The 20,170-nt window shown below is 44.6% G+C and overlaps 1 protein-coding gene across 1 annotated transcript in view; it reads left to right on the forward strand.

The window, feature by feature from the left end:
* Positions 1 to 1,834: 1,834 nt before the first annotated feature.
* The window catches only part of LOC126229564 (BMP and activin membrane-bound inhibitor homolog), a 315,369-nt gene continuing 297,033 nt past the window's right edge, over positions 1,835 to 20,170 (forward strand). Inside the window, exon 1 of the mRNA XM_049942333.1 lies at positions 1,835 to 2,010. Coding sequence (XP_049798290.1) covers positions 1,920 to 2,010 — 91 coding nt within the window. The 5' untranslated portion in view covers positions 1,835 to 1,919. The remainder of the gene's footprint in view (positions 2,011 to 20,170) is intronic.

The raw sequence follows: 20,170 nt of genomic DNA on the forward strand, positions 1-20,170 counted from the left end.
AACACAAACACCCAGTCCTCGGGCAGCGAAAATCCCCAACGCGGCCGGGAATCGAACCCGGGACTCCGTGATCCAGAGGCAGCAACTCTAGCCACTAAACCACGAGTTGCGGAGGGGCGATACCGAATGATTAATGTTATTTCGTATTTGTGTACTCGGCCTTTACATTTTAAGAGTTTTCCTCTCTTTGAAGTCTCATAATTACTGGCTTTTTTTTACAGTCTGTTTACTGCGTTGACTTCTGAATAGTCCCATTTACAAAGTTTAATAACTTATATTATAGTCGCAAGTTCGTATTAGCTTGATCAGGTGGAAATATTGTATCTAGATTACGTCAAAATTTCGTAAGCGCAATTACGTCGCTCAACTCAGGGTTTAACTTGTGTATCAAGGACTCTCTCATTTTATAGTCGTTGTCTAAAATCTTTAAAACACATTTCAGTACTGACATTTTCCTTTTTCCTGAGCTGTAGTCAGTGTGTAAAATTTGTTGTTGCAGGTCGGTTTCATGTGGATCATCATCAGACTGTTAAACTGTTATTTCTTGTAGCGCGATGTCATCAGAAATTACAATAAAAAGAACAGAGCACGTACATAAAGAGTTCTCGGTTTACTTGCCGACTCAAATTTGAATAAAATGCCGAGCTTTCGATGACTACCTCCGTCATCTTCGTCAGGGGTAAAACTGTGGATAAAATCCCGAGCTTTCGATGACTACCCCCGTCATCACTGACGAAGATGACGCGTCATCTACGTCAGTGATGACGGGGGTAGTCATCGAAAGCTCGGGATTTTATCCAAATTGGACGCGGCAAGTAAACGGAGAACTTTTTATGCAAGGACTCCGTCGCGAAAGACTCCGTAGTCAACAGAGAGCGTGTAACTCATTCTTGTGGAAGTTAAAACAAGATCTTTGGTTTTTGATAATGAAGTCTGAATTTCTGTGTAATAAATTACTTGGAGGAAAATGTATCAAGTAATTTCGACGCGTCACCTTACCACCTCATTCCCGATCCTACTACTTCACCTTGACTACAGTAAGCACTTCCAATTGGGTGCAGGTTGCAGCAGTTACGCAGAGATGAAAGGCTTTTGCACAGGATAGACTAGTGCATCAAACCAGTCTTTGTGCTGAAGACGACAACAACGATCAATCAGTGCCCATGAGGCTTACGTTACGTTGCAAATTTGTAAACAACACGTTCGTGGCTTCTGCGAGTCTTTTTTGCGTTTATCATGTTGACTGAATAAAAACAGACGCTATGCGGCAACAAAAACGAAATGATAGGTCTTCTGAATGAAACACGTTAGGTTGAAATTGAAATTTTATTTTGTTGGTAATTATTCATTTACAATTGTGACTTTATTTGCTAAGTACGTAGCATGTCAAATACTTGCACTTACCTTCAGCGGATACAAAAAAAGATTCATCATGTATAATCCCTTTACGGCTACTTCTCATACTTTTTTTATGATCCTGGTTAGACGGGAATGTAAACCGTAAGTTTATTAATCCGAAGAGGCTCGTGTGTCAGAGACCGACACAAGAGAGTCCATACTTTGTTTTGTATTACCTGAAGATAGAGCGTAGCCCCCCGAAACGCGAAGTGATTGATGAAGAAACAGCGGAGTGGCGGGTTTACGGCGTTTTATTCTCCATCGGCAAAAAACAGAAGGGACTCCTAAAGGGAGCCGAGTGCTCCAGGCGGTCGCCGGGACGCCCGGTGGGTCCCGGTCCCTAGAGCGCATGCGCGGCCGGGTGCTGTGGTGGGGGGCGAAACGCCGGCCCGCAGCTGGAGCGCGCGGCTGCATGCGCTCAGTGTGTTGTCGGCTGTGGGCATGAGCGGTCGCGCCGTGGAGAGACGCCCCGAGTGACACGCGAGACCGTGCGACGTGTTGAGTGGCAAAGCGACGCCGCCATGGGGGGCGTGCCCGGACGACGACGGCGCCTCTCGCTGATCCTGGCCACACACTTGCCGCTGCTGCTGTGCGCCGCCGCCTCCAACAATGGTGAGTACTCCCATCCTTTAACACGGCGTTGTTGTTAGTTCATGAAAAACGCCTTCTCACATAACGAGGAGAATGTACTCGTTGTGGCCATGGAAATGCATGTTATGAGGCTGTGAACCTGCTAAATGGCTCACCCAATCACAGGAAACATTGTTGGCAAATGTGTTTGGAAGCAAGATTTCTGCAGTGGATAGCTATTAAGATTCAACTGATACGAAATACTTTGCTAGAACCAATCACACCACTGTTCATCTTAGGTTTTATTTCAATACACGACAGCTCGTTCCGAGCATTTTCTTTTGTCTTAATTTATCAAGGCGGACACACAGCGTCTTTGTTGTTTTCTACAGACATAGACACAGCTTAATACGAACTAAAAGTACGCAAACAAGTTGATGTGATAGACCGATGTCGTCCAGTGTCGTACAATTACTGGTCGTAGGTTGTGTTCCAAAAATGAACAGCACAGAGACAGAAGTGATGACACTTTCTTGCAGGACCCGACCATGATTTTTCAGGACAATGCTCAAGCACGTACAGTGCAAGCTGTTATACTGATATGTTTGACTGATGGGGCTGCTAAGTGCTAGATCACTCCCCTGACTTAAGCTCTCATAAGTTCAACTCGATTTATAAACTGAAGGAAACACTTCACGGCATTCGCTTCAGAACTTTTACAAATTTGTCTGACAACAGACCGCGCCGCTCGAACTGTCAACACAACTGGCACTGCTAAGAGTATCCTACGACTTCCACATCGCTGGCAACGAGTTATACACGAGCTGGCGACTACTTTTAAGGTCAGTAAAACTTTGAAACACATATCTATTTTGTATGAGCTGTAAATAAATAGTTGCCACTATTAAAGTTCCAACCCTCGTATTTCCTTTTTTGTGGATCGTAACGGCTCGTTAGTAAGCCTTCGTTTGGAACTCTTCAAGATCAGGGTTTCTGATGCACACAAAACTTTTAATGTCAATGGCCTGATAGTAATAAATATTGTTTTTTGGTGCATACAGGCTTCTTATTACAAAGATTCGATTCCATTAGGAAGTTTGTGCACCACCATCACACAAAAAGTACTCTAAGCAAGGGAAACTCCAGCATTGATCATATAAATTTGAAACCGTTTTTATTATTATTATTATTATTATTATTGGATATCGATTTCAATCAGAGTGATCACCTTCACTGCAACACTAAGTCCCATGGACTCATATAATCGAGCACATGGGTATTTATCGTGAAGAACATGCCAACTATCAGGTAAGATTCAAACTAAATTTTAAATCTCACTTGCTAGTTGGCAGCTTTTTCACGATGGATACCCATGTTCGATCTTATATTTTGTGCGTGAATGTATGAGTCCACTCGACTTTGTGTTGCACTGAAGACGATTACTCCGATTGAAACCGATATGCAATAATAATAATAATAATAACAATAAAACCGTTTCAGATTTATACGACCAATGCTGGAGTTACCCTTGTTTGCAATCTCATTACAAAGATCTTCATGCAACACTGCTCAGTTCATTGTGACTTCTACGTGTTTTGCAGTTACGGGTCAATCCATCCTCAGGATTCCTTGTTCTTATTGATCTGTGTTGCTGCTTATAGGTGCAGTATATAATAAGCCAAGATAAATATTTTTGCGGTATTCACCCACCTAGTTTTCTGCCGTTACCACCAAGATAGTTGTTGGACAAGATAGTATAAACACCAGAATGGATGTCTTTATATTTATACCTATTGATTCTATTTGTAATGGAGATCATGCGTTTTGTAGTCCATTATCTGCAGAGTACAGTCGAGACATCATGCCCGCGAGCGATCTCACTTTGATGATGTATTTCTTGGCCTCAGGAAGACATTTAATTCAATTACGCTCTGCAGCTCAGTGAAAGAAATACCAGTTTACCGAGTATCAGACCACGTTTGTGACTAGATGTAGGACTTCCTTGCATTTACACGTCGCTGTTAACGGGACAAAATAGACAGATGTAAACGTAATTTCAGGAGTAAAACAAAGAAGCATGCTAGGACCATTCATGTTCACATTAAGATCTAAATGATCTAGTGGATAGCATCGAAAACTCCATGAGGCTGTTCGCAGATGATCCGGTCGTCTATAGGAAGATTAGAGAATCGCAGGAAGACCAGCAGAAGATTGATTATTGTTGCAGGGAGTGGCTGTAACGTGTTCCGCTTGAATAGGCGAAGAAATCTACTACTGCGCAGGTACACCGATGGCGACAAATCACCGTAAACAGTCACTATCGTGAACTTCCTTTGAGTAACCATCAGGAGCGACCTGTATTGGAATGGTCACACAAAACAAATTGCAGAAACAGCAGATTCCAGGCTGAAGTTCGTTGAAAGCATCTATGGAAATGTAATTCATCCACGAAAGAAGTTGTTTACGGAACACTTGTTCGACGTTCTCGAGTATTGCTCATCGGTCTGGGACTCTTTCTCCGTTGGTTTAATAGACGAGATAGGCCGGCCGCGGTGGTCTAGCGGTTCTAGGCGCGCAGTCCGGAACCGTGAGACTGCTACGGTCGCAGGTTCGAATCCTGCCTCGGGCATGGATGTGTGTGATGTCCTTAGGTTAGTTAGGTTTAAGTAGTCCTAAGTTCTAGGGGACTGATGACCACAGATGTTAAGTCCCATAGTGCTCAGAGCCATTTGAACCATTTTTGAATAGACGAGATAAACAAAGGGCGGTGCCTATCGCCTCGGAATCATTTAGACGGGGAAAAACTTTGAGGTTCGCCGATGACATTGTAATTCTGTCGGAGACAGCAAAGGACTTGGAAGAGCAGTTGAACGGAATGGACAGTGTCTTGAAAGGAGGATATAAGATGAACATCAACAAAAGCAAAACGAGGATAATGGAATGTAGTCAAATTAAATCGGGTGATGCTGAGGGGATTAGATTAGGAAATGAGACACTTAAAGTAGTAAAGGAGTTTTGCTATTTAGGGAGTAAAATAACTGATGATGGTCGAAGCAGAGAGGATATAAAATGTAGACTGGCAATGGCAAGGAAATCGTTTCTGAAGAAGAGAAATTTGTTAACATCGAGTATAGATTTAAGTGTCAGGAAGTCGTTTCTGAAAGTATTTGTATGGAGTGTAGCCATGTATGGAAGTGAAACATGGACGATAACCAGTTTGGACAAGAAGAGAATAGAAGCTTTCGAAATGTGGTGCTACAGAAGAATGCTGAAGATAAGGTGGGTAGATCACGTAACTAATGAGGAGGTATTGAATAGGATTGGGCAGAAGAGAAGTTTGTGGCACAACTTGACTAGAAGAAGGGATCGGTTGGTAGGACATGTTTTGAGGCATCAAGGAATCACAAATTTAGCATTGGAGGGCAGCGTGGAGGGTAAAAATCGTAGAGGCAGACCAAGAGATGAATACACTAAGCAGATTCAGAAGGATGTAGGTTGCAGTAGGTACTGGGAGATGGAGAAGCTTGCACAGGATAGAGTAGCGGAGAGCTGCATCAAACCAGTCTCAGGACTGAAGACCACAACAACAACAAGAGCATTACAAAGTTGCTCAACAAACTCCTATGGCAGACGCTTCAAGAGACGCGTTGTGCCTCACAGAGAGCTTTACTATCAAGAAATTTGGAGAGAGCACTTTCCGGGAAGCCTCGAGGAACATTTTACTTTCTCCCATATATACGTCTCGGGAAATAACCACACGGAAAGGATTGGAGAAATTAGAACCCATCCAGAGATTTACCATTCTTCCCACACGCCACTCGCGAGCGGTACAGGTACACTCCACCACACACCATAAGGTGCCTTGCAGTCTAGAACTTGTTGAACCGCTAGAGGAAATAACAGACGCGCAGAGCGATCTGTGAACTACATTGCTCTCGAGCGCATAGAAATTTGTGTTCGCCGGAAAATCAAACAGCAGGTGGCTCGGGCTGAGCAGCTGCGAGCCACGGACCCAGTTGCGAACAACGAGCTCGCGAACAGCTAACAACTCGCTCGGCTGACAAATGTCCTCGTACCTTTAGAGGCACAGCACCAGTTTGGTGGGAAAGGAGTCAGCGCCGCACAGCTGAGAAATCGCCTTGGCGTTCACCTTAATTAACATACAACTCTTCAAGAAAAATGTCTCGCTACTATGAGACTTCGTTGGTGCTAGGGCAGTAACACCATATCATCACATTTGTCATTTGTGATATGTTGACTTCTGACAGAATACGGAATATATGTAAAAATGGTTTTGTCGTCTCTACTTTCTTAAATGTTCTCTAAAAAAATGAAAATTCTTCATATAGTTTGTTGTTGCCTGTCTGAGACCCACGATACTGGCGCCTCGATATCTAAATCTCGTCACAGGTTTCAGAGTATTACGGAACTGTCATTGCCACACGAGGAAGATGAAACTTTGAAAATTAACACTAAAGTTTTGTTATATTCTAGAGTAATTAAGTACAGGGTGTTTGACTAGCACAGATAAAAAAAAAGCTGTCAGTAGAGGATAACCAAACAAGCAAATAATCGTAACAAACGTAGGTCCGGAGACCAACCCCATTACGACGTATGCGCAGGAGTACAATCGTGGCAGTGTATTAACACTGTTGACTTCTAAGTGTACGTTTATTTCGAAACACCACAAGTGAGGTGTAAATTACAAAGTGATAAATTGCTCTCGTATGATTTTATCACCATTTAGAATATCTGATTACTGGTGAACAGCATTTTGACTAGTTATCGGTCTTGGCTCGCGCTGCAGATCCACCGATAACGCACTGTGAATGGTTGTCAGTACGTTCGGAACACCTAGGATTTTTGAACGAATATGGGCATCAATGAGGGAGACAAGGTGAGACCTGCCGTTACAGTAACAGGGCCATGTTGAACCCTCTTGTAATGTGTTTGTTCTCAAGTGCATGTTTGCAGTTTGAATCCTCGTGGACTCTGTTGTAATATGTCAATAAAATTCTTCTGGGCTATTGACAGCACTGGCAATTGGTTCAAATGGCTCTGAGCACTATGGGACTTAACATCTGTGGTCATCAGTCCCCCTACAACTTAGAACTACCTAAACCTAACTAACCTAAGGACATCACACACATCCATGCCCGAGGCAGGATTCGAACCTGCGACCGTAGCGGTCACGCGGTTCCAGACTGAAGCGCCTAGAACCGCACGGCCACGCCGGCCAGTGGACTGCCAATTGACCAACGCTTTAGCCAGTATTGCAAGTGGCGTTCCTCAGGGTTTGTGCTGAGCTGACTTATAAGGTGTTAATGTACTTGATGGTAAAACGTCGTATCAGGGAAGCCATTGGTTTCCGCACCCATGTTGTTAGAATTATTTCCTTATTTAATTGTCCCCTATTATCCCGTTTGGTTTAGAATCAAACACCCCGTATAAAGGAGAAAAAAGCAGATGAAATATCAATAACAAACCCATACACTAGTGTGAAACTGCGACTTGACATACCCCGTAAAGCAGCCACATTACCAGGAAATGTCAGCGGATATTTTCCAACCGTGTTCGGGAAAAAAAAGTCTACTCTTCGCACAACTTGTTTCATATTAGTAACACTTTATTTATACTTGAAGATGGTTTCGTTGATGAAGCAGGTTGAACAGATGGCAGCGTGCGTTCCCGTATTGTTGCGAAGTGTTTTTGTTTCTCCCGGCCAAACCGGTTTTCTGGCATTTAGGGCTCATTCTTTGTGGATGCATTCGCGTGTACCTCGGAGACTTCAATTGTGGAGCAGTTTTCTAAAACAATGCCCCAACAACGACGAGTCTCGTGAATGGAATGTCGAATCTAGTATCTTCAACGAACAGGACGCCCACGTGTTTCTAATTAAAGTGGATAACATTACCAGCCTACGCGCGGATTACTATCAAGCTACCCAAATTGGTAATGGCAGTACTCGGGCTGTTTCAAGCGTACTCCGCGGTGATTCCTTCCGAATACGCTACCGTACTGTGAAAGCGCTTCGCCTGTAAACGACCACTACGTCGCCGGAACTTACGCCACAACGAGTGCAAAGATAACCTAGCAGACGAGAGATTTTTGTCGAAAGGAATAAGCTCACACCCATGCTGAGAACCTCGCTCTGTATTTGGCGAGAAGATCAGGCCGGTTGCAAGGTGCACGTGTATTTCGTAGTGTCTGGTTGCTTGTTTCTGTCCCATATGTCTGCCTTCAGTAAACCAACATTCGTTTGGAAGTACACAACCTAAGAGATTTACATAAACTGATAACGTTTACGTGAGCTGAAAATTTAAATAAAATCTTCAACATGAAATTGAGTGACATTGACAATGAATTATGTTATCGCTTGGTGGAGTCAGTTCTATAAAAAAAAAAAAAGTAAAACATTTAATAGGTTCAGAGCAATCCTCAGTAGCATACAAGTTAATAAGTTATATTTTCCAATTAGTTTTAAATGTACGAAATTAATGCCTTGGAACAATGTCATTACACGAGAAATACAAAATATTACAACCAATTTTAATAGTCACAATGAAAATCCATCGTGTATTTTGGAACTTGAGCACCAGGCCAGAATTCTTTTCTCAGATAAGCAATTAATAGCTCAATTGGTGAAGGAATCTCAGGGTGAATATCAGTAATCTGTTTCCAGGTAATTAAACAATACTTCTGGCCTTACTCATCCTGAGATTCCTTCACGTTTAATTGTATCTTAGAGATCCGCAAGCTTTGCAGGGTGGCAAAATTTTGTTGACACGTTGGATGTCGTTTACAAAAACACTGGGCCAATGTGTGGAGGCACAATATGTGTCAGTTATCTCAAAACACCTCAGAAAATATTTTCAGAATGTTAGTAGTGCCGCACAGTTCAAATGGTTCAAATGGCTGTGAGCACTATGGGACTTAACATCTGTGGTCATCAGTCCCCTAGAACTTAGAACTACTTAAACCTAACTAAGCTAAGGACATCACACACATCCGTGCCCGAGGCAGGATTTGAACCTGCGACCGTAGCGGTCTCGCGGTTCCAGACCCATCTTTATTAAACTCATTTTTCTTGTTTCGATGAGTACTACCACCTTTCAAAGCATTCGGCATTTTTTTAGAACATCCTGTATACATCGTCCGTGGAAGAACCGGATATTTTCTGATTTTAATTTTTTATTTCATTGCGCTCTCGCTTTTATGTTGTGCGCAAAATATTGATTTTCTTTCTGACGTCTATTGGTTAAAAACAGTCTTGGTTGCAATTTTAGTTTTTTTTTTATTTTTCAACGACGCGTTTCGCCTTATTTAGGCACCTTCAGGTTATCTATGTAGAAAACAGAGAACATATACATCTATTTAAGAATCGCGATCGCGTTGTGCAGAGCAAATACCTTATTTGGTATTTCTTAGAAGAATCCTTTAGTCAGTGTAGCCAAAGGACATCGTCGAATATATCAGGTCAACATAGCCTTCGTTAAACTCAGTAAAAACTAGAAATATAAAATAGTAAAATCATTATCTTTTCTAGATGGACGCGAGAGGCACCAAGATTTGCATAACGCGTTCCCGTTCACAGGAGCGATCGCCTTTCTTAAATAGATGTATTTGTTCTCTGTTTACTATGTAGATAACCTGAAGATGCGTAAATGAGGCGAAACGCGTCGTTGAAAAAAAAAAAAACCTAAAATTGCAACCAAGACTGTTTTTAACCAATACTGTTAAGCACTGGTTTGCTGTATGCCACACATGGATTGTAAGAATTTCTAACGTCTTTCTGCGTAATATACGACTGTGCGAAACGCAACACGTCCGCCATTTTGGTAATTACCAGTGGTCTTTTATTCTTATCTTTGATCGCGAAACAGAGGTAAATCGTAACTCTTTCTCGCTAAATATGCGCAGCGGAACATGAACACAGACAATATCCGACAATATTGTCAAATCTGGCGTCAATCAGAACTTCTCTCAAACACGTCAAACGCGGTTTATGTTTGACAAACACGCGAAAAAAAAGAAAAACGCATACTGCCAAATAATTTGACAAACTGGTGAACTATGACAGATTGTGTGCTCGTTTACAAAGGCGTTAGAGATTCGGGACCCCTTGTCCCGCTGATACGTGCTCGAGCTTTTGGACTCGTTACTTGTGTAGCCTCTCGCCAGTGCAGTGCAACGGCCCGCTAGTCGGGAGTGGGAACTGACTCATTACCCGGCGCGGAGCGGCGCCACGTCTCGCGGCGGAACAAAAGAATGGCGCCGGAAGTTGCCTGCGGCGCAGTGGCGCCTCGGATGTGCGTGGCCGGAAGTCGGACCACCTGCTGCTGGCCGGCGCCGGCCAATCGCCAGCACACATCTCTGGCGCCAGCCCCTGACCCCTGTTTTTTCCCCTCATTATGTCTGGCTAGAACGAGAATAATGAGGCAACGTGGGAAGTCTACCACCCTCTGGGTGAGTCAGGTGTGTATAGAAAGACATTTTGTTTCTGTTATGTTGGCTACAGATACGCTTCCTTTCTCTTAATTAATTCCAAAGACAAGGCAAAAGGCCTATAATAACCAATTCGCCAATTAATATGTTACACAGGGTTGCTATCCGTCTTCTGTCTTCACCATCCGGTACTTGACGATGCTGGTGTTGTAGGGGAAAGCAACATCTCAATCAGGTATTCATATGTAACAATATAAAGCCGTTAGTACCTTATGTTGGTGACGAGGAAAAACATGATAGTAACAACGGATGTGTGGAAAAGAAAGTGGGAAGTTCAATGAAGTTAGGAGCGTAATAGAAAACAGTGGGAGGAGTGAAAAGGAGATTAGTGAAAGGTGAGTTCAAAAATGGCTCTGAGCACTATGGGACTTAACCTCTATGGTCATCAGTCCCCTAGAACTTAGAACTACTTAAACCTAACTAACCTAAGGACATCACACAACACCCAGTCATCACGAGGCAAAAGGTGAGTGCCTGCCTGGTTTGGAGTAAGGATATACCACTAAGAAGCAAACCAAGTGCTATAGCGAGTATATAGTGCTCCAATACCCATTTATGCATAGCAAATTTTGGTAAACAGGATACAGGCTTGCGAGATGTAATTTAAAGCCACGCGGGATTAGCCGAACGGTCTGGGGCGCTGCAGTCATGGACTGTGCGGCTGGTCCCGGCGGAGGTTCGAGTTCTCCCTCGGGCATGGCTGTGTGTGTTTGTCCTTAGGATAATTTAGGTTAAGTAGTGTGTAAGCTTAGGGACTGATGACCTTAGCAGTTAAGTCCCATAAGATTTCACACACATTTGAACATTTATTTCTGTAATTTAAAATGAGGGTTGGACTAATTAGAATGGATAGGGTAAGGAATGAGACTGCGAGAGAAACAGTGAAAGAGAAGCCCATGCAAGAGACCACAGAAAAGACTTAAGATAGTAGGGGCATGTTAAAAAAAGTGGAAATTGGCAGGGTATCAAGATAGGCTCGTGGAAGGACAATAGGACGCAACGGAGTTAGAGGAAGAGAGAGAGACAGATGCATCGTTGCAGTGAAGTAATGTGTGATGGAGAAGATTGAGACGAAGTGCAGAGACAAAAAAATGGCTCTGAGCACTATGGAACTTAACATCTGAGGTCATCAGTCCCCTAGAACTTAGAACTACTTAAGCCTCACTAACCTAAGGGCATCACACACATCCATGCCCGAGGCAGGATTCGAACCTGCGACCGTAGCGGTCGCGCGGTTCCAGACCGAAGCGCCTAGTACCGCTCGGTCACTGCGGGCGGCATGGAGAGACAGACGAGGTGCGAGGACAGGAAAAGATGGAGAGGCTTAAATTCCATTCAGGCCTAGGCAGGGACTATAAACTATAAATGATGATGATGAGTGCCTTCATGTTTGCAGACGACCTCTAACAATGACTTAAAGGAAGCAGCTGGCAGCGTAACCTAGTCAAAATATACAACTGTGAAATTTTACATTAGGAGAAAAGTAGTAATGAGATAAAAATGTGTTTAGATGGCACGAGGTCCGAATAAATATCAAATTATCTCGACTGCACTACCGCATACGCATATCTTGGCACATGTTATCCAGTGACGTAAGTTAATTGCTAACTTGATGCCGCGTTTGTTGAGTGCTGGTATTAAAATGCAGTACGAATATCTGGAGCCTTTTAAAAAGAAACCATTGATTTTGGAGTTGGAGTGACGTAAAGTGGAACCATCACACAAAACCAGACTGAGTTCAACTGGAAGAATCCTACGGATATGTAATCCACCCGCTGAAGAGATAGCTGACAAAAATCTCGTTCGGTCAATTGTTGGGTAGGCTAATGCTCAACACTTTGAGCCCGTACCACGTAGTATCAATAGAGGGGATAGAGAACACCCAAAGAACATTGGCATGTTCGTCATGGCTCCGTTTAGTCAGTGCTATACCATTCACAGAGCCCCATCAAAGTCCAGTGGCAAACGCCGCAACAAAGGTGCTATTCTCCATAGAGGGGTTTACTGCTGAAATTGCGAGAACGTGCGTTTCAAGAGGTGTAAGGAACATATTGCTTCCTGAAACACGTTCCTCACGAGATGACCACTATGACAAAATTAGAGAAAATCGGGCTCATACGGAACCTTGCCATTAGTCGTTCTTCCAGATCTACATATATAGGGTGTCCCCTCCTGTGAATCATTGGTTCGTTTCTCTTAAGTTTAGGTAGATATTCGAAATTTCGTTTTTGCAATGTGTAGCTGGATTCAGTCCAAACAAGTACTATTCATCACGTCTCTTATGCGACACCCGACCGAAGCATCAGTTTCTTTCTTTTTTTTTTTATTACTAACAACATGGTTTTTAAATCGGAGTTTTACATTGTCACTCGATACAGTCGTCCGAAATTAGTTTAGTGTGATATTCGTTTTATCGATATGTATTAACAGGGCCAGTAAAACGAGTGAATAACCAACGACTCGCGCGTCGACCTGGTCTGCACTGACTGCAACGACCATGCAGCAGCGCTGCTCAGTCGCTGCTGGAGAACTGGCCATTCTCGGTGTTTTACTGTCCACGTTAACACATATCTATGAAACGAATATCGTACTACACTAAGTTGGGACCGCTCCATACATCGGGCACGTAAAATGCAGCTTTAAAATTATTTTTATTGTTACGGGAAACAAATAAACGCTTTCTGTCGACACGGAGCGTCGCATGAAGGCGTGACGAACCCTATTTATTTGGGATGATTCCACCTCAACACTGCGGAAACAAAATTGGGGAATATCTGCTGAAACATAAGGGAAAATGTGCTTGACAACTCTCAGGAAGGAAACCCAGGATACTCAACATGTCCCTGCACATTACGTGGTGCGGGATATTTGGTACCAGTGCTAGCGATTTTCTATGGTTCAAATGGCTCTGAGCACTATGGGACTTAACATCTATGGTCATCAGTCCCCTAGAACTTAGAACTACTTAAACTCAACTAACCTAAGGACATCACACAACACCCAGCCATCACGAGGCAGAGAAAATCCCTGACCCCGCCGGGAATCGAACCCGGGAACCCGGGCGTGGGAAGCGAGAACGCTACCGCACGATCACGAGATGCGGGCTAGCGATTTTCTGTTCTGTTGCGTTCGCGTGTTGAGTGATGGAAAAGTGACAGCCTACAGACAGACAGACGGGTCACCATCGACTGTGTCGTATGCCCCCACTTCATGAGACACTGCGGAGAGGTTTGACATTTAATCCAGGACACTGGTACCAACTGCAACGTCAGAATTGCCTCTCTGTTGCATTACATTATCTAAGGCCAAATTGTTCATGATCTAACACATCCTCATCAATTTTATAATCGGTACTATTTCTAATGACGATCCACGCAACATCATTACCGGGGGGGGGGGGGGGGGGGATGAATAGCTTTGGCGGGTATAATCGACGCGTAAAATCGGCCCAGTGGAGGTCTGCAGACAAGACACACACGTAATAAAAAACATATAAATCAGTGCATACTAGAAAATCCTTCGCGCGATAGCACGTTTAGCCTGCTGGAAATTCTACAAGATCAGTTAGTCTGCAATGACCCTGGAGCCAAGACCACGTGGGCGATTGGTGTGGTCATAAACTTTACGTCATCACCTCTCCTCCTCGTTGCCGTCCAAATACTGGCAGTGTAAATTTCATCCGCCACCAGGATTCGAACCGGCTTACCTATGAGTGGAGTGCGTGCGTTAGCCATCTCGCCTGTGGTGGCGGCTAGTGTACGAAGTACTCTTCGCCACACACCGTAAGGTAGTTCGTGGAGTAAAGACGCAGAAACGAGTCAGTGTCAGTACAAATCGCGTCCCGATTCCAGCAGGTAATCTAGAGTACTACGACTGTGCAGTGTAGGTATCGCGTGCGTAGATCATTTGTCGATTGGACTCCCGATTATAGCCGTGTGACATGTGCGCCGGGTAACTACACGCGCACAAACGCGTGACGATAGCAGCGGGGCCGCATGTGGAGAGAACTGTTTGTTGTTTGGGGCCGTCATAAAAACAAACAGAAGCAGAGAGGATCCTCTGGGGCAGCGTTCAGCTGTGGCCCGGCCGCCCGCAGGTGGCTGGCGCAGAGTGCGTGGCGTCTGATTTACAGACCAGGTCGGCCGGCGGTATGCGACCGCCTGCTAGATGCCCGGACAGATATGGCAGCCGCCAAAAACAATTCACTCGCCCGGCCCGCTACACGGCCAGCGCCCTAGCCGACGGCCACGAGCCCCGCCCGCCCTTTGCGAATTTGATAACAGTTACTTAACTCCCACACCGTGCTGTGTTGTTAGCCCTTCCCTTCACTTCACTTACGCCACTGACCCAGTTCCTCCACTCCCCAACAGTGCAACAGAATGCAACAGTTGGGCGGGGACAAGAAAGAGATATGCGATTGTGGAACACTGAAAGCGCGGAACTACTCGATGACGCTGTTACTGCACATGGCCTTTATCGGAACTAGCGATGACGTTACAGTAAACAGGTCTAGTAGAGACTACGAACAAACGCGCCATGCTGTCAAAGTTTTCAGGTCAGCCACCGAGCGAGGTGGCGCAGTGGTAGCACACTGGACTCGCATTCGGGAGGACGACGGTTCAATCCCGCGTCCAGCCATCCTGATTTAGGTTTTCCGTGATTTCCGTAAATCACTCCAGGCAAATGCTGGGATGGTTCCTTCGAAAGGGCACGGCCGACTTCCTTCCCCATCCTTCCATAATCCGATGAGACCGATGACCTCGCTGTTTGGTCTCTTCCCCCAAACAATCCAATCCAATCCAATAAGCTTTCAGGTCAGCTGTGCATACACTTCCAATCCCAATTACGCTCTGACTCACTATAGGCCGACCGAAGCGACCTCACTCCAGGTGAAATCGGTATTCAGCCGGCCGGTTTGGCCGAGCGGTTCTAGGCGCTTCAGTTGGAACCGCGCGACCGCTACGGTCGCAGGTTTGAATCCTGCATCGGGCATGGATGTGTGTGATGGCCTTAGGTTAGTTAGGTTTAAGTAGTTCTAAGTTCTAGGGGACTGATGACCTCAGATGTTAAGTCCCATAGTTCTCAAAGCCAAATCGGTATTCACGCGACAGCATGCGTACCTAATACGTTCCAAAACGCTGCGCATACAAAATGGGAAGTGGTCAGCACTCTAGACTCGCATTCGGGAGGACGACGGTTCAAACCCGCGTCCGGCCATCCTGATTTACATTTTCTGTGATTTGCCTAAATCGCTTCAGGTAAATGCCGGGATGGTTCCCTTGAAAGGTCACTGTCGACTTCCTCCCCCTTCCTTCCCTAATCCGATAGGACCGATAATCTTGCTGTTTGGTCCCCTCCCCCAAATCAATCAATCAATCAAAATGGGATTTTCCAATGCTCATATCTCGGGTTCTGTTGGTGATATAAAGGTAACGTCAAGTGTGGATACCCACCAGAAGAATCGTCTTAGTATCACTATTCTATAGTACAGTATCAAAGTATGAATATTACACTGCCGGCCGGAGTGGCCGAGCGGTTCTAGGCGCTTCAGTCTGGAACCGCGCGACCGCTACGGTCGCAGGTTCGAATCCTGCCTCGGGCATGGATGTGTGTGATGTCCTTAGGTTAGTTAGGTTTAAGTAGTTCTAAGTTCTAGGGGACTGATGACCTCAGCTGTTAAGTCCCATAGTGCTCAGAGCCATTTGAACCATTTGAACCATGAATATTACACACTTCCTCCTGCTTAGACAGATGGAGCAAGTCGGCTGGTTCTTTTTGAGTTTGATGTAGTCTACGGTGGGCTTGATGGGACCATTAATTCGTGGGCAGTTCCTTGAAAAACACCATAAGAGTTATTTTTACTATATGTTCGCCTTCACCGGCGTACCAAACCCAAGTCGAGGATTTCAAGACTGATATGCATAGCAAATGGCTGAAATTTTTACGGTATATTCCTAAGATCCCGATGGATTTTCTTGATATCTTTATCCGTTTCTATGATACAGAGGGTCATTAAAGTTATCCTACTTCTACACATGAAATACTGTATGAAGCGAAATTTAAATAATAAACAACCACAGCAAATTGACCAATCTTAACGGTGCATTCTCTAGGCATTTATCTAGAAGAACCATCTCCTCGTTTTCAAAAATGTTTATTCATTATCGAGAAACACCCCAAAAACTTGTTTTCTGTATTCGAAAACCCATCCGCAGATTCCGAGACGACTATGTGCAGCAAGTGGCTGTAATTTATATGAAGTAGCTTTAACATCCCGATCTTGAAGAAACTTCAAAATTGACTTCATATCTTTACTAGTTTACGAGATACAGAAGTTCGAAGGTACTTTACTCGTGAACGTAAAATACGCATATAAAATCCGGAATGAGGCGAAAAAGTCATTTATAAGGTGACTTGACACGGAGAAATATGACGTAAAGTGTCCCCGTTGTCATCTAGCGACCACATGATGTAGTACAGAAGAACATGCGAAATTTTTTACACGTAAAATTCGGTCTGAGGTGCAGAATTAGTTTTACGTTGCTTCTGTTTCACAGCAGTAAACTATCTGAAGCTTACTGACGTCTTTTCATATGAGTTACATGCCATGCTGCAGCAAGTTAAAGAAGGGAATCAGCACATAAATGCTCCTACCGGAACAAAAAAATGTGAATATGTTCATCTTTATTTAAAAGACTCTTACTGAAGAGTGGGCTGTCAGAGGAGACAATGACAGAGAGACACAAAGAGATATTGGCAATGGGTTGGTTGAACGAGTGAGTGAGAAAGGGCAGCTGGGAGTGGATGGGTGTGAGCGACTTAGAGCGATGAAACAGTGGGTGTGAGATTGTGGAAGTTTGAAGTAAGTTGCAAGTTTAAAAGAGCCCGAACATCTTCTGATGCCAGAATTTTTGGGATAAGTTTTAAAGGTATTGAGGAAAACAGAATGAGGCGGCTGGTACCCCACTTTTCAGTCTTTTAAAGAAACAGGAACATATTCCCAGTTTTTGTGCTCCGACAATAGCATGTTTTCGTTGGTAGGCCTAATGCTGTGGTCGGCAAGTAGAACTTACAAATAGTCACGCATAGAGACTTGATATTGTTTGTTTATGCTAACTCCGATCAAATAATCGAATCAGTCACAACTATCAGATGTCTGGCTTCATCCATCTGGAGAGTTTTAAGTTGGAGCAAACATCTAAATATACGTGGCGATCAGTCAGTTAGAATGGAACTAACTGAATTATGCACAATTAAAACTACTTTAGTCTTTCCTTCTCTGCAGTATAATGTGTAAATCGAACAAGCAGCCGGCCGAAGTGGCCGAGTGGTTCTAGACGCTACAGTCTGGAACCGTGCGACTGCTACGGTCGCTGGTTCGAATCCTGCCTCAGGTATGGATGTGTGTGATGTTCTTAGCTTAGTTAGGTTTAAGTAGGTCTAAGCTCTAGTGCTCAGAGCCATTTGAACCATTTTTTCGAACAATCAATGAAATATACTGTTGTATCACCAATTAGCGTCAAACATAAATCTGGCATAAAGAGAACCCGGTACCACCGAAAGTAGTTGCTGTTATTGATATGGCTTGCTTACGTGCAGCAATTATAAAGCCTCGTCACAGGGCCTAGAGCCGCTCGGCCACAGCGGCCGGCACCACAAGAGGTACAAACTGTCTTAGGCCTCATTTAGTTATACGATTAGCCTATTACTTAAAACATGTTTACGTTGAACAGGACTCACTAAAGCTACCCACTGATGGAGGCACAAAGGCGCCGAAGCATATCTGGGTGTTTAAAAACAACAGTTGTTTGTATAAAAGGCGGACCCGAAATTCAGTTTTTTTTTCTATAAACACGGCTACTGTTAAAGCTTAAACAACCTAATTGTGGATAACGTTTATGAAGACATTAGGGGATAACTTTCATCGTACTAGAGACAGCCGTCGAGGGCAAAAAAGTTGGAGGAAGAAACTGTTATTGAAACATGTGCAACAGGTAATTGAGGAAGTTGAGTGTAAGTACAAGAGAAGTAGATGATGTGGAAACTGAACAAAAGCGGGGAGACTTTGTCTGCAATACAGAATTATATCGAGGTCAGCGGAGAGAGGGAGGCGGACCAGAAATTCAGTAAATTTCTTCTATAAACACGGCTGCTGTTATAGTTTAAACAACCTAATTCTGGATAACGTTTATGAAGACATTAGGGGATAACTTTCATCGTACTAGAGACAGCCGTCGAGAGCAAAAAAGTTGGAGGAAAAACCTGTTATTGGAACATGAGCAACAGGTACTTGAGGAAGTTGGGTGGAAGTACAAGAGAATTAAATGATATGGAAACTGAACAAAAGCGGGGCAGAGTTCGTCTGCAATACAGAATTATATCGAGGCCAGCGGAGAGAGGGAATATCACAAAGTGACAGAATAAAAGATTATTAGGCGAGGAACAATATCGGTATAAGAGCGTGGTCCACAGGTGGCGGTAAGTAAAAGGAGAATGCGCTGTGCGCGGAATGGAACACGGTTTGCGGGAGCCCAGTGGATGCCTGCCGGCTGTCTTCGGCGCCCCCGACCTGGCCACGGCGGGGCAGGCGCCCGCGGCTTCTGCCCTCGTCCGTCATTACCCTCCCTCGCCGACATTCCGGCGCAGCAGGCTGTGTTTAGCGCCCCCATTTCATTTGCGGCGGTCGCAATTACTGCGCGATTAGCGCGGGCCCGCAGCCCCCCCTAATAACAGACGCCGGCGCCGCGGCGCCTTCACAGCCCTTTGTGCGACTGCCGGGGGCGACCCGTAATGACGACGTCTTTCTCTCTGGGCGCCCCTCGGGATGGTACTTTCCGAGGACAAAAGTGTCCTGCGCGGTAGAAATCGGTCGGTTTCACAACAGAACATTTCGCCGGCAAACTACGTACCTCACGGCATAACGCTGTAGACCATCCTTACAGTATTTTAAGCACATCGACATCTAAAATCCACAACGTACCTTATTGTGTGTAGCGGAGGGTACTTTGTGCTAGACTGCCACTTCAACTCATTTACGGTCGCTAATGGTAGACGAGAAGTACAATTGCTAGTAACCCTCGGTGTAAGCTCGAATCTCTGAGGGGAAGCAGTATTATAACTGACCGTTCTACATTACTGCCCACTAAAATTGCTACACCGAGAAGAAATGCAGATGAAAACGGGTATTCATTGTACAGATATATTACACTAGAACTGACATGTGATTACATTTTCACGCAATTTGGGTGCATAGATCCCGAGGAATCAGTAATCAGAACAACCACCTCTGGCCGTAATAACGGCCTTGATACGCCTGGGCATTCAGTCAAACAGAGCTTGGATGGCGTGTACAGGTACAGCTGCCCATTCAGCTTCAACACGATACCACAGTTCATCAAGAGTAGTGACTGGCGTATTGTGACGAGCCAGTTGCTCGGCCACCATTGACCAGACGTTTTCAATCGGTGAGAGATCTGGAGAATGTGCTGGCCAGGGCAGCAGTCGAACATTTTCTGTATCCAGAAAGGCCCGTACAGGACCTGCAACATGCGGTCGTGCATTATCCTGCTGAAATGTAGGGTTTCGCAGGGATCGAATGAAGGGTAGAGCCACGGGTCTTAACACATCTCAAATGTAACGTCCAATGTTCAAAGTGCCGTCAATGCGAACAAGAGGTGACCGAGACGTGTAACCAATG

Source organism: Schistocerca nitens, unplaced genomic scaffold, assembly GCF_023898315.1.
Source record: "Schistocerca nitens isolate TAMUIC-IGC-003100 unplaced genomic scaffold, iqSchNite1.1 HiC_scaffold_375, whole genome shotgun sequence".
Lineage (NCBI taxonomy): Eukaryota > Metazoa > Arthropoda > Insecta > Orthoptera > Acrididae > Schistocerca > Schistocerca nitens.